Source organism: Nomascus leucogenys, chromosome 13, assembly GCF_006542625.1.
Source record: "Nomascus leucogenys isolate Asia chromosome 13, Asia_NLE_v1, whole genome shotgun sequence".
Lineage (NCBI taxonomy): Eukaryota > Metazoa > Chordata > Mammalia > Primates > Hylobatidae > Nomascus > Nomascus leucogenys.
This window is the reverse complement of record NC_044393.1, coordinates 29,820,429-29,845,090: the sequence shown is the minus strand read 5'-3', so window position 1 is coordinate 29,845,090 and position 24,662 is coordinate 29,820,429. Positions and strand designations below refer to the sequence as shown.

General features: G+C 42.9%; 1 protein-coding gene across 1 annotated transcript; it reads right to left on the bottom strand.

Moving 5' to 3' along the window:
* Positions 1-836: 836 nt before the first annotated feature.
* On the bottom strand, positions 837-24,372 carry EIF2S2 (eukaryotic translation initiation factor 2 subunit beta). The gene is made up of 9 exons (XM_030826710.1): positions 24,112-24,372; positions 17,334-17,511; positions 15,427-15,530; positions 10,090-10,225; positions 8,991-9,091; positions 8,229-8,377; positions 5,376-5,432; positions 1,919-2,004; positions 837-1,311 (listed from the first exon to the last, which is right to left on the bottom strand). Exons 1-9 carry the CDS (start codon positions 24,124-24,126, stop codon positions 1,136-1,138), a joined length of 1,002 nt encoding a protein of 333 aa, XP_030682570.1. The 5' UTR covers positions 24,127-24,372; the 3' UTR covers positions 837-1,135.
* Positions 24,373-24,662: the final 290 nt, after the last annotated feature.

Genomic DNA, 24,662 nt, shown 5'->3' with positions numbered 1-24,662 from the left:
CGACTGCTCCTGGGCTGCTTAGTACGAAGTCTGGCAACAAGAAAGCGAGGAGCAGCGTGTATGCCCTTATCCTCAGCAAGTGAGAACAAAGCAGATTACAGCACAGACACAGAAGATGGCCTTCTCCCATGTGCCAGTGGAGAATCCCCTTCCAGCCAAATCCTCAGGAAGCAGAGCACCACACAAGCAGCATTTCTTGGTTTCTCATGGTCATATTCAAAAGTGACTTTTAAATCAGAAAATAGAAAAGCATCTGTGGTGGGTCTTTTTCAAACCCAGAACACAAGTTGGCTAGGAAAACGGAAAGCTTCCTCTGGCATCCGTTTGGACTCCTCTTCTTGGAGGAGTTTCCTGAACTGCACACATACCGCTTCCTCACCAACAGAGATGCTCAACTAGGATCTTCTTAGTGTGCCAGTTACAAGACACATTTACAGGCTATGTTTCTAAGACCTCTTAGTGGCCAACGAGGAAGGAGGGTACCTAGCACCTTGTATTCCCTCATGTGGTGACAGCTAGGGGAGGACTTGGCGGTGAGGTAGTAGCAACCATCCTCACATACGGAAAAGAATTCAAATCTATGGAGTCATTCCCTGGACACTGAAAACAGGCAATCCTCCTAAGTCTCAAGGTCCCACTACACTCGCGTGGGAGGCCGTGTCTACTTTAACTATGTATCTCAAGAGAAGCAGAGAAGAGAAATGGCTGCCCAGATGAAACACATGCCATTGTCCAGTTTCTCAGTCAGAGCCCGGCACACACTGTTTTATATGGTTGGTTTCTTGCTGATTTCACCAAGCACATTTATAGAAAAGAAAACTGAAGGACAAACCAAATTGAAAGAATCACTGTTATAATAACTTTAATTTATCTTGCATTTTACAGAAGTCTATGAACGATTTTAAAAAAGCACCTCCTTACCCCATATCATGTTTCTCTGACAGGTGTTAAAGTAGGCAATGAGTATGTCAACAGCTTGAGCATCAGCGTCTTGCAAGGACTTCAGACCAACCAACCACTCGCCAAATCTTGGCAGCTTTTTTCTTGTTTTTAATACAACGGTATATCCACTCTGATGGCAAACCTGTCCAGCCACATCTCCACAACAAGCTTTGCAAAATCAGTGATTAGCAAATTAGTTAGCTTTGGCACGGAGCTGTGCTCGCTTGCCCGTGACAGCCTGGAAGCCGGTTTTGATACTGGCAACAGAACATCTAGAATGACAAGTTTCGCACTGTAGGAAATAGAGTCGCGTGTCCTTCTGCAGGATTGTGTCCGGTGATCGGCATGTGTGACAAGTGACATATTCCTCTGCAAATAAAGCAACACACAGAATTAGCTGGTGGCCGCAGTGAGGTAGAGAAGTGTCTGCCTTCTTAAATACATCTACAAAGAACTCCACAAGCCCAGGCTGATAAATTTACCTGGGCACCCAGACCAGGGAAGCTCAGCTATTCGAGGGGTAAGAAAACACAAGCTGTCCACTGTGGCACTTCCGGCACTAAACATGGGCTGATACTCAATGCCCCAGGATTCAAGGAAGCCTGCCAGCTTGCTTATTCTCGTTTCTGTCTAGAGGAGAGCCACTCAAACATGTTAACAGACATGCCAATTTTAAATAACTAGGAACAAAAGGGGCCAAGGCCAGGCCTGAATCACAGGCAAGTTTCTCTGACTTGGCCTTTAGCCCTACAATCAACCAGCAGCTTCAATCAGCTGGGCTTTCTTTAAAAATCCAAATCCTTCTCTACACCCCTAGTTAGTAGTCAAGAGCCACCTCCCTTTCACTATCATTTTGTCTCTGATCTTTTTAAGGCCAGCTTTTCCCAGCTCACTGCAATCAAATGGCTCTTCCTACAACACTGCAGCCTGATGAGAACATTTCAGGGTGATCAAATGAAATTAATTACACACTTACTGATATATCTTCTCAAGACATTTTCTATCTGTTTCTGTTGGAATCTTCCTTTGATTACAAGTTGGTTATTACCATCTATAGAACCACTATGAAAGAAAACAAAAATATCTCCATTATTATTGTTTTTTCCTAAAGGAATCAAATTCCAGCACCTTTAAAATATATTCAGTAGCATAGGATAAACTCTAGGACTGGTGCTATACTACTTGGTTTCCCAAAATTATTTATGAGACAGGTCTCACTCTGTCACCCAGACGGGAGTGCAGTGGTGCGATCATGGCTCACTTTACCTTCAATCTCCCAGGCTCAAGCAATCCTCCCACCTAAGCCTACTAGGACTACAGGCACTCCCCACTGTGCCCTGCTAATTTTTTTTTTTTTTTTGGTAGAGATGGAGGAGTCTCCCTATGTTGCCCAGGCTGGTCTCAAACTACTGGACTCAAGTGATCCTCCCACTATGGCCTCCCAAACTGCTGGGATTACAGGTGTAGGCCACCACGCCCAGCCTCAAAATTTATTTTTAATTAAATAGTTTGCATCTAATGATGTACCCATACAACATCAAATCCAATTAACTCTCCAGTGATAACAATCAGATTTATAATTGATTTTAAGTCTAAAACAAACTGATTCCTTCATTGTGTGTGACAGTCCATCCAACAAAGGAAAAAATCTTTTACTGCATCATACCATGTACAAAGCAAGGCAAAGGAGAGAGCTAGAAATATAAAAACATGAAAGGGGCTACATTTGTTTTTTAAAATTCTAAGCATCAAATATTTTGATTCAGGCATGGTTAAAAGTATAGTTGATAAAAATATACTAAAATTGATTGTGGTAGCAGTTATACATATTAATTTTAATGTGATCATATGAAAAACCATTGAGGCCAGGTGTGGTGGCTCACGCCTGTAATCCCAGCACTTTGGGAGGCCGAGGTGAGTTGATCACCAGCCTGACCAATATGGTGAAACCTCGTCTCTACTACAAATACAAAAAAATTAGCCAGGCATGGTGGTGTGCGCCTATAGTCCCAGCTACTGGGGAGGCTGAGACAGGAGAATTGCTTGAACCTGGGAGGCAGAGGTTGCAGTGAGCCAAGATCTGCACCACTGCACTCCAGCCTGGGCGACAGAGCACGACTCAATCTCAAAAAAAAAAAAAAAACCCATTGGATTGTATATTTTATTTTATTTTATTTTTTATTTTTTTTTTTTTTTGAGACGGAGTCTCGCTCTGTCGCCCAGGCTGGAGTGCAGTGGCCCAGGCTGGAGTGCAGTGGCGCAGTCTCGGCTCACTGCAAGCTCCGCCTCCCGGGTTCACACCATTCTCCTGCCTCAGCCTCTCCGAGTAGCTGGGACTACAGGCGCCCGCCACCACGCCCGGCTAATTTTTTGTATTTTTAGTAGAGATGGGGTTTCACTGTGGTCTCGATCTCCTGACCTCGTGATCCGCCCGCCTCGGCCTCCCAAAGTGCTGGGATTACAAGCGTGAGCCACCGCGCCCAGCCTATTTTATTTTTATATATATATTTTTGGGGGGGTGTCCAAGGGTGGAGGTTTAATAGGCAAAAGAAAGAGAAAGAATAGCTCTCTCTCTCTTGCGAGAGAGACGGACGTCCGAGTGGGACTCCCCTGGATTATATACTTTAAATTTGTAAGCTGTTATCTCAATAAAGCTGTTTCAAGAAAAAAAAAGGATAGTTGACTCACAAGCCACAAACTGTCAATGGTACTTAATGATAAACTGTTTGATAGGAACTGTTGGCAGGCACTTTTGAGAAAGCAAAGCTCTAGGCTAGATATTATCATTCATTCAAAATTATAAGTCATAAAGTGAAACAACAAAATTCAGTCAGGCAGGGTTAAATTTCCTCCTCCACAGATTGTAACCCTTAATCTCCAGGCTACAGTGATTCCAATGCTTGATGCAGAAATTCTTTTTCATTCACTGTCAAAAGAAATGGAATTTTCTCAAAAACCCATTTAACCCACTGACCATAAGTTTACTGGCCACAACTTGTTATAATAGTTTATCCCACCTCTAAAAATCTCTAGATTATTCTAACAATAGAAAAAACAACGTTAGCTTTTGCTCCTTCATTAGTTTGTGCAAGTTACAAATAAACAACGATGGTAACAAATTTATATTTAAAGCACTCCGGGCGCAGTGGCTCACGCCTGTAATCCCAGCACTTTGGGAGGCCAAGGCGGGCGGATCACAAGGTCAGGAGATCGACACCATCCTGGCTAACACGGTGAAACCCTGTCTCTACTAAAAATACAAAAAATTAGCCAGGCGTGGTGGCGGGCGCCTGTAGTCCCAGCTACTCGACAGGCTGAGGCAGGAGAATGGCGTGAACCCGGAAGGCAGGCTTGCAGTAAGCCAGGATTGGGCCACTGCATTCCAGCCTGGGTGACAGAGCGAGACTGTCTCAAAAAAAAAAAAAAAAACAAACAAACAAACAAAACCACCCACAATTCTTCTACAACAGAGCCTACGTATCCACCACGGTCAAGTAAATTACTCCTTAACCCCACACCAAGTGTAGCAAATCCCAACAGTTTAAAGACAGTAGGAAGAGAACACCTTAATTATCTCTGTACTGCCAGTGAGGCACAGGTGTCAAGCCTGTGAGGTGATCAAGCTGCAGGGACAGATAGACCTGATTGTATCTATCTTGACTGTGCCACTAACTAGCTATGTGACCAACTACAATTTCACTTTACTGAACCTGTTTCCAAATGTGAAGATAGGAATATTACTTTCTACTTCATAGAACTATTGTGAAGATTAATTGAGATGGCACCCAAAAAAGCACTTGGCACACAAGAGGTGCTCAATATGCATTAGTCATCATTATCATGACCTACTCTACATTACTTATTTTTAAAGGAACATTAGGCTTCCAGATAGTAGTCAAACTTATTGGCATGGGCTCCGTGAGATCTTGGCCTTCCTGTATGGGAATGACTTGCTCAGTGCCTTCAAAAGGTGAGCCCTGAAGACAGGTAAGTACCTATTTCATCACAGATCCCTGTTTCAATGGTTTCTCCAGTGCCACTCATCAATTTACTAGCTGTATTTCTTCAACAGCCTGTTACCAATTTAGGAAAAAAAAGTCTGACTTTAAGAAAACTGATTCCTCTAAAAATCTAATATTTGCTCCATAAAAAGACTCAAGAGTTTCAATTAGTAACAGGAAAGTCTAAACATGGCAGTTCTGTGGTCCTCTCGTTGGTACACCAGCAGGCCTGTTCAGATGTCAACTCTGTGCCCTATTCCTAAGCAGCCAAGCTCTCCCACAGAAATGAAGTGATTTCACTCCTCCACTGGCCTAAAAGTTTCTCTAATAATCAGGTGAATGTTTTCTCTAAGTGTGTTACATATACCTTTTCAAGAAAGATTCTTATGAAATGTCCAGCAGTACTGTATGTAAATGTATATAGTTTCTTACCTTGTACCCAATTCAGCCAACAAAAATGCAAGGAGATGTTTGGGCTGACGATGTAATCTAAAAAGAAAATCAAAATATATAAACCTTATCTCTCATGGAAATCTCACCAAACTTCTAAAAAATCTGTTCATTGTTTTGATCTGTGATTATTTAGCTATTAGGTAAATTTCACTGCATCGTTTATTTAAACTTCGAAATAAAGATACAGTATATGACACCACTTTTTTTTATTGTTAAGAGACAGGGTCTTGTTGTATTGCCCAGGCTGGAGTGCACTGATGTTCATAGCTCACTGTAACCTCAAACTCCTGAGCTCAAGCCATCCTCCCATCTCAGCCTCCCAAGTAGCTAGGACTACAGGTGTGTGCCACCATGCCTGTCTAATTCTTTAGTTTCTGTGTAGAGATGGGGTTTCACTATGTTGCCCAGACTGGTATGGAACTCATGGCCTCAAATGATCCTCCTGTCTCAGCTTCCCAAAGTGCCAGGATTACAGGTATGAGCTGAGCCAGATACCACTTGTTTACACTTCAATGCCCATAAGACCATATTACATTTTGTGACTACATACATATGAGTAAGCATCTAGAAACAAGGATGGAAAACATAAACACCGACTTTAGAGAATAACAACTTCCTCTGGGAAGGAAAAGGGGGCCAGGAAAAGATACAAAGGTGGCCTTAATTATAACTATAAAACCACCTTTTTTCTTTTGTTTTTGAGACTGTCATAAAATAGCATAAAATCTTCTTTTTAAAGAAGTAAAAAAAATCTGAAGCAAATGTGTCAAAAGTTCAACATATACCAAACCTAGGTGATGGATACTTGGATGTTATCAAACAGGCTAATAAATATATATATGTTAATCCATATATATTTCCTGTTTAAAATTTTCATTAAAAGAAAGTGTATATCTAGAAGGGTTCCATGGTAGCATAACAGAAAAATGGAAACATCTTAAATATTCACCAACTAGAGGAGTGGTTAAATAAATCCATTCAAGGGTGTATTCTACTTTTAGAAATCTCAATATAAAAAAAAAAAAATGTACACACACATATAAAATAAAAAACAAATATAGAGCAATGCCATTCAATATTTTCATTTCATTTTTTAAATCTATACTGTGGCACTGTTTGAACTTGTTCCAACAAGCAGGTGCTAACTACAACAATTTTTAAGCTATTTTTCCCCAAAATGCAATGGGTGAGAACTGGTAAAGATATAATAAAATAGGTAAGCTCCTACATTGCTAGCGGGAGTATGAACTGGCACGACCTTGCTAGAAAGCAATGTGCTAATGTTTGCCATAAAAATATCCATTCCTTTTAACTCAGCAATTTCATCTTGCCTTAAGATTCTATTCTGAGCTACTGCAAAGATACGTGTATAAAGATGTTCGGTGAAGTTTTGCCTCTGATAATAAAAACCTGGGAGCAGCCATGTCCAACTTATGGAACTGTTAAAATATGTTGTGTAGCTATTTAAAACACTTATTCAGACTAATGACATGAGTAAAACTTTCACAATATATTGAGAAAAAGGTTAAAAACCAGTATGATAGCAATTTATTTTTAAAATATGTACATAAAACTGGCTAAACATAAAAATATTAAACTATGATAAGTTATCTGCCTCTTTTTTTTTTTTGAGACAGTCTCACACTATTGCCTAGGCTGGAGTGCAATGGCATGGTCTCAGCTCACTGCAACCTCTGCCTCCCAGGTTCAAGCGATTCTCCTGCCTCAGCCTCCTGCGTAGCTGGGATTACAGGCACGTGCCACCACGCCTGGCTTATTTTTTGTATTTTTTAGTAGAGAGGGGTTTCACTATGTTGGCCAGCCTAGTCTTGAACTCCTGACCTTGTGATCCACCCACCTCGGCCTCCCAAAGTGGTGGGATTACAGGCGTGAGCTACCACGCCCAGCAGTTATCTACCTCTTAATGGTGGACTTTGCAGATGATTTTCCATTTTCTTTAGCTAAAGAAAGGGAGCCTTTCCACTCCCTGGGCTCCAAGTCTCCTGTGTGAGGACTACATTGAGCCTCCTCACTCTTCAGTACATCTAGTTAGGATCCATCCTCAGTGGGTCAGCATGAGTTGATTTCTCTCACCTCTGAATGCACTAATAAAACAAGCCCTCCTGGCCGGGCACGGTGGCTCACACCTGTAATCCCAGCACTTGGGAGGCCGAGGCGGGCAGATCACGAGGTCAGGAGATCGAGACCATCCTGGCTAAAACGGTGAAATGCCGTCTCTACTAAAAATACAAAAAATTAGCCGGGTGTGGTGGCAGGCGCCTGTAGTCCCAGCTACTCGAGAGGCTGAGGCAGGAGAATGGTGTGAACGCGGGGAGGCGGAGCTTGCAGTGAGCCGAGATTGCGCCGCTGCACTCCAGCCTGGGTGAGAGAGCAAGACTCCGTCTCAAAAAAAAAAACAAAAAACAAGCCCTCCTGGGCAACACAGCAAGACCACGTTTCTACAAAAAAAAAAAAAAAATTTTTTTTTTTAATTGGTCAGGCACGGTGGTGTGCACCTGTGGTCTCAGCTACTTAGCAGGCTGAGGCAGGAGAACTGCTGAAGCCCAGGAGATTGAGGCTGCAGTGAGCCATGACCACTCCACTGCATTCCAGCCTGGGCGACAAAGCAAGACCGTATCTTTAATAAAATAAAATAGCCCTGAGACTTATGAATTGAAGAAAATGACAGGCTTGAACTGTGAACTCCCTCAACCCCTATACCTGTGTATTCTTTCCATCTATAATAAAGTCGACAATAAGGACATTTAACATTCTTAAAACTGCAATGAGAATCTGGTATTTGGGATGAAGGTACTCCATTAACCAACTTACAGTTTACAGATATCTGTAAAGTTGACAAAAGAAGTTTTCTTGGTTCCTACTCGGACGACCTGTGGAGGTTTCATGACAAATTTCCTTTTCTCCCCAGCAACCATATCTGGATTCTTTTCCCTCATGATGTTGAACACTCGATTCAGCAGCTATAAAAATAAAGTGGTATTCATGAATACACTTAGTAACTGCCGGGGTATAAAGTTCCCCTTTGAGTCACGTTGCTTAACAGCAAATACTTCACTTCTGATTAAATATACACATGCATAACTACAAGTCTGGGAGCTCCTTGAGGGCAGAGGTTCATCCCCAATCAGCATTTGGTTCATTATAGATGCTCAGCAACTCCTTGTCCAAAGTGAAATGAATGAATGAACAACTACTCATTCTGTTGTTTCTATGGGAAAGTACATGATACATGGAAAAGTAAGATTCAGGAAAGCCCAAACTAAAAAACTCCAGACTACCCTGGCCCTAAATTAGCTACTCTCACCACCGCCCTCCTAATTCCTAGAGGGCTGCATGCCCTCAGCAGTCCACAAATTCAGGTGGGGACAGTGAGTAGTACTACAATGACTGCTGCACTCTGGGCAGGCTGCCCCACAGGTGCGCACCAGGAGTTGCTGTGCACTGGCTGTGTGACTTCTGCATCTGTTCCACCATCAGTCATTACTTCAATGGCCCTTCCAAGAAGATTTATCTTGCTCTTCTTTGAGCACTAGTGAATAGCTTAGCCCCTTCTCACAACAGATTTTGTCTTACCTCCTCATATGTGTAGTCTCTTTCTGAGCCTGCCCAAGCAGGGCCTGTCTGATTACTGAATGAGATACCATCATCTTTTTTGTTGTCTTCATCTTCTAGAGCTACAGATAAAAAAGATTTTAAGAATGAGGGGTGGGCCCTACTACAATACAAAAGTGGGGGTGGGTCTAGGGAAATGAAACGTTTCAAAGACATTTGTCTTCCCTTCCACAGCTGCATTCACAACAGCCTTAAGCATAAAGAAACCAAAGTTCACAACCCTTTTCCTTAGAAACAGGGATGTTATGACTTTCAAAAGGCCCTTAATAGAGACCTCTCTAATTAGGAGTCGATAACATACTGAAATGTTTCTTAATTTAACAAACCGAAGATAAAATAATGCATTGGAATAATTAGAGGAAGAAGAGTCCAACTGTTTTGAGCACTTAAGAAACATCAACATCCATAAAACTCATCTACTGACAGAAGTTCTCTAAAGACCCTATAGCACTGAGAAACTAATAAAACTGTAAACAGAACTTCAAAAAAAATTTTTATTAAAAAATCGGGGCCGGGCGCTGTGGTTCACGCCTGTAATCCCCAGCACTTTGGGAGGCCGAGGCGGGCGGATCACCTGAGGTTGGGAGTTCGAGACCTGCCTGACCAACATGGAGAAACCCCCATCTCTACTAAACATACAAAATTAGCCAGGAGTGGTGGCGAATGCCTATAATCCCAGCTACTCGGGAGGCTGAGGTGGGAGAATTGCTTGAACCCAGTAGGCGGAGGTTGCGGTGAGCAGCCAAGATCGTGCCATTGCACTCCAGCTTGGGCGACAAGAGTGAGACTCCGTCTCAAAAAAAAAAAAAAAAAAAAAAAAAAAATTCGGTTATAGTAATTTTCCCAAGCCTGAATCAGTATGTTTTTAATGTAATCACAGTTGACAAATTCTTTAACTGCCATTATCAAGCCAGACACTGTTTCCTTTCAGCTTCCATTATTAGGCAGTAGAAATAAAGGGCAAGAAAAAAATTTTAAAAGCACCCCCCACCCCCATCAAGGAGACCAGGGCCAAAGGCTTGAGTAACCTCTAAATGTGCTGCTGAGTCCTCAGCATTACCTTCATCTTTCTCTAGTATTTCATCCTCATCTGGGAACTTAACATTCTTCTTTTTCTTCTTTTTATTGCCAAGCATAATGTCAAGGTCATCCTCTGGTTCAGTTGGTTCTTGAACATCACTTTCAATCTTAAGATCCTAAGAAAGTGAGATGAGTCTGAACATTTGATACTGGGACTATTCTTTTTTATTTATTTTATTACATTTTCTGTTGAGATGAGGTCTGGCTTTGTTGCTCAGGCTAGTCTCAAACTCCTGGCCTCAAGAGATCCTCCTGCCCTGGCCTCCCAAAATGCTGGGATTACAGGCATGAGCCACCACACCCAGCCTGTTCTTTTTTAAAAATGACGTGGGCTGACACTATTTTGGCAGGGGAAAAAGATCACATATTCAAAATTGAAGTTACAGATAAGAAACGCCTGTCAGAGAGGGACCAAACTGGCTCACAGAGACTCTGCCATTTGAATTGTGAATTCTTCAAGACACTTGTGGGATCTTTCCCCCTCATCCATCTCTTTATTCTTCAGCCTTAGGATCTTATAATTATTGTCCTTGTTTCCAAACCAGGCTACTGTCAGAATCACAGCAGAGGCCAGGCGCCGTGGCTCATGCCTATAATCCCAGCACTTTGGGACATCGAGGCAGGTGGATCCCTGAGGTCAGGAGTTCAAGACCATCCTGGCCAACATGGTAAAACCGCATCTCTACTAAAGATACAAAACTTAGCTGGGTGTGGTGGCGGGCACCTGTAATCCCAGCTACTTGAGAGGAATCACTTGAACCCAGGAAGCAGAGGTTGCAGTGAGTTGAGATCGTGCCACTGCACTCCAGCCTGGGCAACAAGAGGGAAACTCTGTCTCAAAAAAAAAAAAAAGAATCACTTGAGAAAATTTAAAAGTTTAAATCGGATTGACGATCTTCACCAGGAACAGGGTTCAGGAGTATTTTAAAGAAGTTTTTAAGTGATTTTGATATAGTCATTGGGAAAGATTTTTCCAGGTGACACCAAATATGTCTTTTTCCACATCAACCCTCCAATGCCAATTAGGTGTCCTCCAGTTTAATTCAGACACACACTATCCAGAGTTATCATCAGATTTCACAGGTTTAAGGGCTCAGTTCCTCAAGACTGCCTTCACTTCAGATGCTAGTCACCACGTATTGGGTCCCCATGCTGCCTGCTTCTCTGTCCAACATGGCTATAAACTCGGAAGTTCCCACATTCACCACCAAGAGTCAATAATTTGCCAAAACGACTCATAGAACTTAGGAAAGTACTTACTACTGCCAATTTATTATAAAGGATACAACTCACAAACAGCCAAACATAAGCAATGCATAGGACAAGGTATGGGGGTGGGAGCTGAGGGGTGGCAAGAAAGGCAGGCGTGGAGCTGCCATGCCAGGGACACCACCCTCCTAGCACCTTGCTGTGCTCATCAGCATGTTAGCTCTCTGAACCCGTGTCTAGGGGTTTCATTACAAAGGCATGACCAACTGATTACATTATTTATTTATTATTATTATTATTATTATTTTGAGACGGAGTCTCACTCTGTAACCCAGGCTGGAGTGCAGTGGCGTGATCTTGGCTTACTGCAACCTCCGCCTCTCGGGTTCAAGTGGTTCTTCTACCTCAGCCTCCTGAGTAGCTGGGACTAGAGGCACACGCCACCACACCTAGCTAATTTTTGTATTTTTAGTAGAAACGGGGTTTTACCATACTGGCCAGGCTGGTCTCAAACTCCTGACCTCGGCCGGGCGCGGTGGCTCAAGCCTGTAATCCCAGCACTTTGGGAGGCCGAGGCGGGCGGATCACGAGGTCAGGAGATCGAGACCATCCTGGCTAACACAGTGAAACCCCGTCTCTACTAAAAATACAAAAAATTAGCCGGGTGTGTTGGCGGGCGCCTGTAGTCCCAGCTACTCGGGAGGCTGAGGCAGGAGAATGGCGTGAACCCGGGAGGCGGAGCTTGCAGTGAGCCGAGATCGCGCCACTGCACTCCAGCCTGGGGCACAGAGCAAGACTCCGTCTCAAAAAAAACAAAACAAAACAAAACAAAACAAAAAAAAAAAACTCCTGACCTCAGGTGATCCACCTGCCCAGGCCTCCCAAAGTGCTGGGATTATAGGTGTGAGCCACTGCGCCCGGCCAACTGAGTACATTATTAACCACTGGTGACTGAGCTCAATCTCCAGACCTTCCCTCTCTGGAGGTGGCAAGAGGACCATTGAAAGTTCCAACCCTCTAAAATCGTAGCTTTGTCCTTCTGGTGACCAGCCCCCATCCTAAAGCTATCTAGGGATCCCCAGATAAGGGATCCCTGCTCCCTTACTGATTAATTAATATCTATTTTGTGTGTGCCTACATCTTGAACTGGGACAATGGCTACAGTCATTTCAGAAATCTCATTACCATACCAAAGACCCTGCTATCACTTTGGAGATTCCAAGGATTTTAGCAGTTGTGAGCCAAGAACATAAAGAACAAATATTTATTTTTTATTATACCAGTCAGCCTGGCACCAGTCTGTGGCGTGGTCTTTGGGCATCACTCCAATAGATGACATTATCAAAGAGGGAAAGGCAGAAGCCATGGGGAATTAGGATCAAGTGATAGAATGGAATGGAAACAAAGTAAAGCTTGACCCCAAGATTAGTTGCCAGAGGCATGGATGTAAACAGGGCATATTAAAACCTAGAAATGAGTCATAAACATCCCAGAAGGGCAGAAAAGGCCAGTCTCAGTTTCCAGCTTTCTGATTTCTCCTTCCTTCTACCAGCTTATCCAGCTCCCTATCCTGAACTGTGCTGTCAACCTTACTCATTAATTAATATCGATTTTGTGTGTGCCTACATCCTGAACTGGGACAATGGCTACAGTCATTTCAGAAATCTTACCAGCAGAAAAGTTGGAATAGCTGGGAGTAAATAAAGCTCAGATTCGGGATCCCAAATCCAGCTGTGTAGTCTTAGTGCCACATGTGGCTATCAAGACCAATCTGCCAGCCACATGTGGCTATCAAGACCGATCTGCCAGCCGGGCGCAGTGGCTCACACCTGTCATCCCAGCACTTTGGGAGGCCAAGGCAGGCAGATCACCTGAGATCGGGAGTTTGAGACCAGCCTGGCCAACATGGTGAAACCCCCTCTCTACTAAAAATACAAAAATTAGCCTAGCGTGGTGGTGGGTGCCTGTAAACCCAGCTATTCGGGAGGCTGAGGGATGCCTGAGCCCAGGAGACGGAGGGTGCAGTGAGCCGAGATCGCGCCACTGCACTCCAGCCTGGGCGACAGAGTGAGACTTTGTCTCAAAAAAATAAATAAATCAATCTGCCCATGGTATTAGCTACATACCATACAAACAGGACACCAGATACTCACTCACCTAGTCTCTAAGTCAATAAATAAGAACTTAGAAATGCTGAATATAAGTTAGCATATACTAGCCAACTTCTAGTGCTATACTATTATTATTTTATCCCAGTAAGATCTACTTCCATGACACCAAGACACAGCAGAAGGTGGAGAATGGCAAAAAGAATTTTTTTTTTTTTTTTTTTTTTTTTGAGACAGAGTCTCGCTCTGTCGCCCAGGCTGGAGTGCAGTGGCACTATCTCAGCTTACCGCAACCTCTACCTGCTGGGTTCAAGCGATTCTCCTGCCTCAGCCTCCTAAGTAGCTGGGACTACAGGTGTGCACCACCACACCCAGCTAATTTTTGTATTTTTAGTAGAAATGGGGTTTCACCATGTTGGCCAGATTGGTCTTGAACTCCTGACCTCAGGTGATCTGCCCACCTCAGCCTCCCAAAGTGCTGGGATTACAGGCATGAGACAGCACGCCCAGTCTGCAAAGTATTTTTCAAGGCTTTTCAAAAGCCCTTCGATGGTCTGAAAATTCAGGTGGGAGAGTAGCCCAGGATCTGAAAAACCCTTCAAGTGAATGTCCATGCCTTGCCTGATGACCGGGATACCTCTAACATCCTCTTATGTTATGACTTCAAAAACAGTATTCCAGCACTTATTTAGAGCTAATCTCCCAATAAAAGCTACTGGAGGAATCAACCAACAAAGCCTTATTAACCAAAACTTTCTATAGCACATCTCTACGTGTCACCCTGTTACCCAGGATATTTAAATCCCATTTCTCATTATAATCTGAGCATTTTTCTCAGTTTCCCTATAGTAGAAGGAAAAGAGAATCCCCAAACAGGGAGAGAACAAGATGAATCCAGATAAAACCAGCTTGTTCTCAAGGATTCTAAATTATCCTTGAACCAAAATATCTGCAAACAGGAAAAATATCTTACTCATTTCAGTACTCTAGCAATTACCACACAATGCTTCAAATGCTTGACTTGCTGTAATCACTCATACTTATTTACTGAATTAACTGTCATAAAATTATGACATTATTTCTAAAACTCAATGAATTACTGTATACATTTCCTGCTACATGTGGGATATACTTTATTCACTTGAGTTTGAGCAAACAAACTACTTATCAAAGAAAATTTTGAGTAGAGGGCACGAGATATTTGGTGTATGTATGTTTGCTGTTGTGTGTGCATGTACTCTATGTGAGTGAGTGTGTGTACTGCTATTATCTTGGGTTTTAGAAATAGATGTGTGGATTCTGCTAAAGTGATTCCTAGGCAGGGTCTTTAAAATGGTAACTCTAGGGAGGAAAACAGATCTTCAGCTCCTTCCCCTTTCATCCATCCACCCACCCTCCCTCCTATTCACCTTCCTGCCCACCTGTTACTCCCTGTCCAAAAGAATTTTGAGATATTTGTATTAGAAATCAATTCAGTAATAAGACTCACAGGGTCTCAAGTATCCACAAGATCAGAGAACTCCGTAAAACTAGCCTGAGTGCTCTGGTTTGCCTACAGGCCACATTGTCATCAGCTACCAACCACCACTGTGGTTCATTCTTTGCTGCTTAGAGGTACACGTATGAATTTGTGTATATTCAATATCTTACCAAAAGTTTAAGAAACCAAAGGAATATTTGCTCAAAAGGATTTCTCACTCATAGAAATAGTTCTCCACAGCCAAAAATCTCAGTATAGTTAAGGACAAGGGACATTTTGTGATCATCTTAATGGCATACAATACAACATGTAAGACCTAAGTTTAAATTCCTTGAACCACAATCCCTTTAAGATACCTAGTCAGACACACTCCCAAGAAAATGACGCTACCAGTGGCAATTAAGTGCTAATCACAAAAGCAAACAAAACTAGTAAGAGATGAGTCAAAGAGAGGGAAACATCAGCCATTAGCAACCTTACAAGAGGTCAAATTTTACCTTCAACAAGAAAGCAATACTACCTTTACACCTTCTTCAGCTTCATCAATATCAAATATCTTTTTAGTTTTTTTCTTCTTTTTCTTTTGATTAAAGAAGTTCAAGTCATCTAGATCATCAGAAGCATCTAAAAAGACCAAGGCATAATTATTAACAACTAAAAGGCAAAGCATCAAATTATGAGTTACACAAACATAGTTCAGCAATTAATCAAGTCACCAGAAAAGATCGACGTGAGTATTAATTAGTCCCTCCACAATCACAAAAGTTATGGTTCTTTTTTTTTTTTTTTGAGATGGAGTCTTGCTCTGTCGCCTAGGCTGGAGTGCAGTGGCGCAATCTCGGCTCACTGCAACCTCTGCCTCCCAGGTTCAAGCGGTTCTCCTGCCTCAGCCTCCCAAGTAGCTAGGACTACACGCATGTGCCACCACGCCCAGCTAATTTTTTGTATTTTTTTAAGTAGAGACAGGGCTTCACCACGTTAGCCAGGATGGTCTTGCTCTCCTGACTTCATGACCCGCCTGCCTCAGCCTCCCAAAGTGCTGGGATTACAGGCGTGAGCCACCGCGCCCGGCCACAAAAGTTATGGTTCTGAAAAACGAAATGGTAGGTCATCTCAAAGATCTATAGGAAAAATCTGGTTAGGGGACCATGTTGAGAATATTTACTTAGTAATCTGACCATATCACTCTTCATCGTTCCCAAGACAAAGTCAGAGCTCTAACACAATTTCCAACTCTCCAACTTTATCTCCCACTTCTGCTTCTTGCCGTCCTCACTTCCTCACTTCAATCCCTGGTTCTAACCCTACTAACCTAGTGCAATGTACGTGAGGTCTCTCACCTCCAAACCTTCCCATGGGTCCTCTTACCTCCATCTCGCAGGATCTTGGTTAAATTACTTCCACCAAAGCCTTCTCTAAGCTTATCCATCTTTCCCCACAACTGGGTTAGGTATCTCCAGAGTGCTTGGATAGTATCTTCTGCTTACCCCAACTGAGGTACTTATTACCAGCTTGCTTATCTATCTCCCTACTCAATACTAAGAGTCTATGCCTTGTTCACCTAAATTCTACTGTCTAGCTCAACATTTTATTGAATCAATGAATCATCAAAAGGCCTAACAAATTATTCACATTCATTAAAATAAGGCTGTGCAGTAAATACTAGTTATCAGTGAAATTTTACCTACCATTAATGAGTAATAATAGGTTCTGTTCAACAAGTTTTCCATTTGACCTGCCATGTTATAAACTAGAAATATTTTAGGATCCCTTTGCTACAAGGTTTTTCAAGAAACTATTTACAAATCCATTTTATCTTATTACGACAGGAATGAGTTACTTTCCAAGTTTGTTTTAAACATGTAGAAGACACTTAGCACAGGGCAGATGCTCAGTGAATGTCAGTTTTCTCTATCCTGGCACAGTGTTATATTCAACAGACACAAATAATGTTTATAGAATCATTTCTCTCTAATAGTCAAATTATGTCTATGTTATAGCACAGGGGTAAGTAATTAAAGCTGTTGTCTAACCCCAAATACTTTAGGCTATAATTTTAATCTCTCATATACATTTTCAGACTTGCTAAGACACAAAACTGCCTATCTTAGTACTATTTCTTTCTGCCCACATTCAAATACAACTACCATTAAAAAGTCAGAGAAAAGACCTGATGGGTTAAACTGGGAAACCAGCTCTGGAACGGCAAGGTTTCATCATCTTTGCAACTTGTGAATTAAATGGGAACGTCGCTGCGACAAGCCTATCAGAAATCTAAAAAGGTCCACTGCATACAGACCACTGATGGCCTTGACTTCACCAGAACAGCCTTGTCAGGCTGAGAGGTCGCTGCATATACAAAAGCCAAAACGCTCATAGAACCAGGGCTTCTAGGACAACAGTAACTCTCTCACATCAACCACTCACCTTTTTTCCTAGTGTCCTCTTCATCAGCTTCCAAATCTTTGTCCTCAGTTGGCTCTGGCTCCACTTCTTTTGTTTCTGAAGGCTGGGTTTCCTCTGTTTGGGTATCCCCTTCCTCATCTAACATAAAAGGCTTCTTCTTCTTCTTTTTCTTCTTGCTCATAGTAGGATCAAAAATCATCTGTTTAAAAGACAAAAAACAAAAAGGAACCCAATGATTGTTTTTAATGATGCTCACATTCCAAATATGCTTTATCCTCAAAAGGCATACTCTTAAAAGAGTATGTGATACATTAAAACACCAAAGGGGAGTTTACCAAAAAATAAAATAAATTGTCCACCCAACCTTCTTGTTACTCTTAAAGGGGAATTGAAACATGTACGCATCTTTCAATTTGTAAAGTATCACAGATACTTCACTTTCAGTTTCATGAGCAAATTTGGACGTTTGAATGAATCATGGAATTTAGGGAAGGGACTCTGGCAACAATCTATGCTATTGCCCCTCACTTTATAGATATAGGAAAACAATACCTCAGCAGGGTGTAAATTTTTTTGTATTGTTTTTTCTTTGAGACAGGGTCTCACTGTCGCCCAGGATGGAGTGCAGTGGCATGATCACAGCTCACTGCAACCTCAACCTTCTGGACTCAAGTGATCCTACCATCTTAGCTGCCTAAGTAGCTGGGACCACAAGCATGTGCTACCACGCCCAGCTAATTATTTTGTAGAGACGGGGTCTCCCTCTGTTGTCCCAGGTGGTCACAAACTGCCAGGCGCAAACAATCCTCCCACCTCGGCCACACAAAGCAATGGAATTACAGGTGTAAGCCACCGCACCTGGCCAGGGGTATCAATGTTTTATTCAAGGTTGGTAACTTGGGGCTGCTACACAGAGACTTGAGAGACTTTTGACCTGATTAAAAAAACAAACTTTTTTTAAACTACAAATCTTCAAGGAAATCCATCAGCAACTCTTCATATAGCAAATCTCTGAGTAAGAGAAACCTCTATAAAACATTTCACTCTGCTTTTTGTTTAACATTAAAGGTTCTTTTTTTTTTTTTTTTTTTTTTTTTTTTTAATGAAACAGGGTCTGGCTCTGCTGCCCAGGTTGGAGTGCAGTGGCATGATCTCAGCTGAATCCAACCTTGACCTCCCAGACTCACACCATCCTCCCACCTCAATTTCCTGAGTAGCTGGAATCACAGGAGTGCACCACCACACCCAGCTATTTTTTGTATTTTTAGTATTGATGGGATTTCACCATGCTCCCCAAGCTGGTCTCGAACTCCTGGGCTCAAATGATCCACCAGCTTCAGCCTCCCAGTGTTAGGATTACAGGTGTGAGGACCATGCCTTGCCCCAAAATTCTCTTATTTTTATCTAAATGTCCACTATAGAATAGGTGAAAAACTAATTTATAATTTGTAGACTATCTGCTTGCACTGATCACTTGAAGAAAGAAAAGTCATCTAGACATAAGAGTTTAAACAACATACAGGGCAGACACCTGATAGAGTAGAAAGTGCAGGAGGCTGGGCGTGGTGGCTCACGCCTGTAATCCCAGTACTTTGGGAGGCCGAGGCGGGCGGATCACGAGGTCAGGAGATCAAGACCATCCTGGCTAACATGGTAAAACCCCGTCTCTACTAAAAATATTAAAAATTAGCAGAAGGTGGCAGGTGCCTGTAGTCCTAGCTACTCGGGAGGCTGAGGCAGGAGAATGGTGTGAACCCGGGCGGTAGAGCTTGCAGTGAGCCGAGATCGTGCCACTGCACTCCAGCCTGGGTGACAGAGCAAGACTCGGTCTCGGAAAAAAAAGAAAAAGAAAAAGAAAAAAAGAAAGTGCAGGGTCTTAAAGTCAAATAGAACCTGATTCAAATCCCAAGTATTTTTTTTCCTGAACCCCTTACCAATCTCTCTCCATATTCTATTAATACCATGCTTAAATTCAGCATTTTGCCTAGTGATCTGCTGTGGACAGCGCAATAGTAAAGTGTTTAAAAGCACAAGTCTGGAGCCCATCTGACTCGATTCAAATTCTGACTCTGGCTTGTACCTGTGTTATTCCACGGCTCATCTGTAAAATGGAAACAAGTGGCAGAATGACAACAAACCATACAAGGTTACTAGGAGGGTTAAAGATGTAAATGTAAAACACTTGCCATAGTGCCTGGCACATAAGTACTCGATAAATATTAGTAATTGTAATTTATACAGTACTTTACCATTCACAAAGCATGGTTTTCTCTTGATTCCTATCACTGAAATTTCATCAACTCAGGTGCTCTAATTTCCCAAACATATAAAACACTCAAATGCTTCCCAAAATTGATTCCAACATAAACTTATTTATGTCCCAAGATCATTAATGAAACTAGATTGAAACCAAGCTACAGTCTGTAATAAGGTAATATAGTTACTGTCCTTGCCCAGTAGAGAAGTATGGTATTTGCAAAGCATTTTCAAAGTTAGTCTTTTCTCCCTTAACAAGGATCCAATTGTATAAATAATTAAATCTGAAATGCAGTCAGTCTGAAGAACATTATCTGGCCAACTTAAAGAAGTGTCCCTACCAAGATAGAAGAGCAAAGAGGAAAGAGTCCCCCACTGCTGACCCACTATTGAGCCCTGGGTCACCCTGCAAGGAGTACAGCAATAATACAGGGAAGTAGCTACATTTCATCTTCATTCTAGAAATAGGGAGACTTGGCAAAAAGACAGACAAAACTCTAGACACTATAAATTTAGTTCTGGAAGGGATTACAATCCATTTATTGCATTTTTTCAAGCATCAAGTTCCCTAGAATATTAATTGCCTTTTAACCATTATTCATCAAGACAGACTAAAGATGGAAAGGATCCTGATATCACTAGAAGACAGCCTCACAAGTGCCTTTTTATCCCCTGAAAAACCTTATGGTCTACAGCTAAACAGTTTGGTTGTAGCCTTGTAAAGGATAATAAACATGCAGGAATCATAAACTGAAATAATTAACATCTCTCTCAATTACTGTCTGGATACTTAACATACATACTCATTGCCTTATTTTATTCATACCATCCTGCAAAGTACAGTTTACAAATAAGGACCAGGGATCCCTAAGCAGCACCCAAAGCAGACCTCCCCAGAGAATGAGGCCATGTTATTAATCTTGACTAAAATCATGGCTTTTTAAGACTTTCATCTCTAGCTTCCAAATTATAGGCTGACTACACTCCAAATTGGTTTTCTTTTATGAGACTAGTTTGGATTTGAAAAGCAAATAGCTGTTGACAGTGCACTTATGGAAAACTACAGATCACGTGAGTTATATTTTAGGTTCACAACAAAGCCTTCAAAAGCATAAATTTTCTATTTTCAACTTCTCACGTTTGGTTGGAGAGGGCAAAGAAAAGGTATACCAGCTAAAATTATGCTGAAATACTCATCAAATTAGAAGCCTCTTCTCATAGATCATACCTTACCCAAGAAATCAACTTTATAGTCATACTATACCCAGAAGCAGGTGTGAGTCACAAAAGAACCCACAGAGAAGCAAGACATTGATCTAAAAGTTCCTTCCAAAGGTCACCAGAACAAATGCTAAGTGCTGCCATTCTGTGTGATAGGATTGTGGGATTTTTTTTTTTTTAGGGATGGGAGTCTCACTTTGTTGCCCAGGCTGAAATGTAGTGACTACTCTCAATTGTAATTATAGTGCACTGCAGCCTCGAACTCCTGGCCTCAGCCTCCTGAGTAGCTGAGACTACATGTGAATGCCACCACGCCTGGCTTAGATTCTGCTGTTTTTCTTTGTATTCTTTTGTGTTTCATAAACTTCACACAACACACATCCCATTTTGAATCAAAAACTTTTTTTTTTTTAATTTAAAGCTTCTTTTCGCAAAAACACCTTACCATATTTTATGAAAACCCAATGTTCTGACTCCTTGTGAATGGGACCTAGTAGTAAGCAGGCAAGTATTAAATATTGAAGGTGCTTTTAACAAATGGTCTGAAAAATACCAAATGCCTATTGATTAGGGGATTTTTCTTTTCCCTTACCAGGTAGCAGCCATATTTCTAGGATTCTGCTTTTTAAAGATCATGGTTCCATGTTGGGAGACTGAGGCAGGAAGACTGTTTGAGGCCAGGAGTTCAAGACTAGCTTGGGCAACAAAGCAAGACCTCATTTCTACGAAAATTAAAAAATTAGTGGGTGCAAGAGCATGCGCGTGTAGTCCCAGCTACTTTCGAGGCTGAGGCAGGAGGATCCCCTGAGCCCAGGTGAGAGGCCGCAGTGACCTATGATTGTGCCACCGCACTCCAGCCTGGGAAACAAGAGCGAGACCCTGTCTCTAAAAAAAGCAAAACAAACAAACAAACAAAAATCATAGTTCTACTCGGTTGAAAATGGTTATGTTCTGGCGAGTTTTTGGCTTAATTACCAGGTTTAAAAATAAATGTGTGCAGTTTATTTCAATTATACATTAAAAAAAAACACCAAAAACAGAAGGCTGGGCATGGTGATTCATGCCTGTAATCCCAGCACTTCAGGAGGCTGAGGCAGGCGAATCAGAAGGTCAGGAGTTCAAGACCAACATAGTGAAACTCCGTCTCTACTAAAAATACAAAAAAAAAAAAAAAAATTAGCTGGGCATGGTGGCGGGCGCCTGTAATCCCAGCTACTCGGGAGGCTGAGGCAGGAGAATTGCTTGAACCCAGGAGGCGGAGGTTGCGGTAAGCCGAGATCACGCCACTGCACTCCAGCCCAGCGACAGTGTGAAATTCCATCTCAAAAAAAAAAAAAAGAAAGAAAAAAACAGAAATATGAATAAAACAGAAAATTACTTTTTAATAGTAGCCTCTTTAATTGTCTAGCCTGACCACCAGGCAGGATTACTTCCACTCTGGGAAAGTCCTTGGCAGTTTATAAATCATTTTCAAGTAGAGTTTCACCTGATCCTCACAAGTCTGTACAGTAGCCAGTAGCCAAAGGAATGGCCTAAAAATACTTACCTAGTCAACAGCACTACAGGAACCAGGCCCTATACCCTATTCTTCATACCTCTCTCTACTCCTAACTTCTACCTGGCAGAATGGAAGCCAAAGAACAGGGTTCTAGTCCTACTAACTTTCTGCATGATCTTGGACAAGTTAATCTCCCTCGGCCCTGGTTTCCTGTAAAACGCAGTTGGACTGGCACCCCTAAGTGGCCAAACTAATACTTTATTGGCTTCCAAAGTCCTATGCCGAAATGCTGGTTCTACCATCTTTGCTTCACAAAATTCTGTTCATCCAGTAGTAATGCATTCATATTCCACTTCTTTCAAAACCTAATCCCACTGCTAAAAATGATCCCTCTAGCCCTCCAAGTCACTATGTTGATGGTCCTATTTCTACCTCTGTGTCAACTAGTTGACCCATACACAGAATAACACCCCATGGAATCTTGCACACTTAAGTACTCTATTTGCCAAAGGTTATGAGAAGCTTGAAAATTGAGTAGAAACAAAACAAGGGTGAAACACTGCCACTCTCAGAACTTTTGAAATACAGCAGCCTAGAGCAATGTCTATAACCGCCAAGGACCATATACAAACTTTCAGTTTCTCTAAGCCATTAAGATCCTAGTCAATCTGGAATTCCACTGGTTCAGCCACTTAGTATTTGATCATGGGCATTATACAACTCTGTAACACTCAAATTTTTCATCTCTAAAATGGGCACAACAATAGACCTATTTTACAGGACTGTCGTGAGAACCAAGTAAGAGACTGGAATCCCGTCCAGAATACATTCCAAATTCCTTAACTTCGTCTTCACAGCCCTCCATGAACTAGTCATTACCTGCTTGGCAAGTGTTCACCCCTTAACGCTAACCAAACTGGAGATTATTCTACTTCCTGTGAGCACATTTACTGGCCTTTCTCGACTATTCCTTTGCCCTTGTGATCAAGGCTTCCTATTGCCTGAGGAAATTCTCAACACCTTACAGGGCCTTCCCCCAATGTTAAGCAATACCTACTGGGAGTACTTAACATCAACTTCATTTTAAGTCGTTAGATGTTATATCAACTAGGATAAATCTGAGGTAAAGGGATTTGAGGAAATTCACTGAGATCCAAGTACCACGGTAGAAAAAGATACAGCCAACTTCATAGCCCGGACTTCCCGCTCACGTTGCTGGTAGCCCTCTGTTAAGGGAAGCTCGGGGGCTCGCCCGGAAACTTTCCGGGAAGGTCAGTCACTTCCTGAGGCTGCAGAATCTTTTTCTCTCGTTCTAACCCCATCACCCCCTCGTCTTTTTAAAAAACAATGCTAGGAAGGCAAACAAGGGCGGGATACCGGCCCCGACAAGACAGCCTAGAAAGTTTTAACGAGGGCGTTATACCAAGCCAAGAGAGGCTCGTCGCGGCACCCCTGGCACCCAGTGAGGCGAGCTGGGGCGGCAGTGCCCAGCAGAAAGGAATGCAGGGATCGCTAGCCCCAGTCTCGTTCGGGGTTATTATTAATAGCGGGCATTCGAGCCCCTTCCGGGAGGGCGACTCAACGTGTGCTCTCCATTCCGGAAACGCCAACCACGGCAGGGGCGCCGCCGACCTGAGGAAAGCGGGCTGCGGCCAAGCCTGCGGATCCGGAGTCCTTGCCGGCTCTACCGCTCCGGGCCGCCTAGGCGCGGCTGCCCCACATGGCGGCGGCCGGCTGCTAGGCCGCAGGCCCGTTCTCCCACACTGGAGTGGGTTCGGCTTCTCGCCTCAATCCTTAGCCCTAACGCGGGGCTCAGATCCTCACCTCGTCGCCAGACATGGCTGCGGCTCGAGTGGGCTCGCCACGGACGGGATGTCAGACGGGTCAGCCCCAGGCCCCGGCGGTAGCGCTGCCCCTGCCGATACCTCTCCCACCACCGCACTAGGCTCTTGCATCAGCGAAAGGGAACTACACCCCGCCCTCTCCTCCAAGCGTTGGAAATGCGCCTGCGCAGAGCTCGCCAAGGCGCAGGCGCGCAGAAGAGCCAACCTAGCGCGCTTCGTGTGGCGCGAGTTACCAGGCGACGCCGCGTCGCCAGGCATGCCGGGACTTGCAGTCCACTTATAAGAGGGTTGTGCTTGCTCTGTAGCCGCCCAGCAACCTGTGCGCGGCGTCTGAGCGAGCTGCAGCCGGAAGAAGATTCAGTTGTTGATATTGCCTCAGCCTTTTGGAGCGTTCTTTTGCGCTGCTTGTAGAGTGAATTGGGGTCCCTTCCTCCTGGGTTAGGGTAGTAGGTTAGACACTGAGTCATATGAACCCGCTGGAGCTTTAGTTTCCCACATGACCCCGGGGCGTTATGGTGTTTGAGAAATTCT

Excerpts from the sequence above, each read along its gene's own strand:
- EIF2S2 (XM_030826710.1), bottom strand. Across the intron at positions 10,226-15,426 it reads AAGCTGAAGAAGGTGTAAAG|GATCTTAAGATTGAAAGTGA; the intron begins GTAGTATTGCTT and ends TCACTTTCTTAG. Across the intron at positions 5,433-8,228 it reads TTTACAGATATCTGTAAACT|ATTACATCGTCAGCCCAAAC; the intron begins GTAAGTTGGTTA and ends TTTTCTTTTTAG.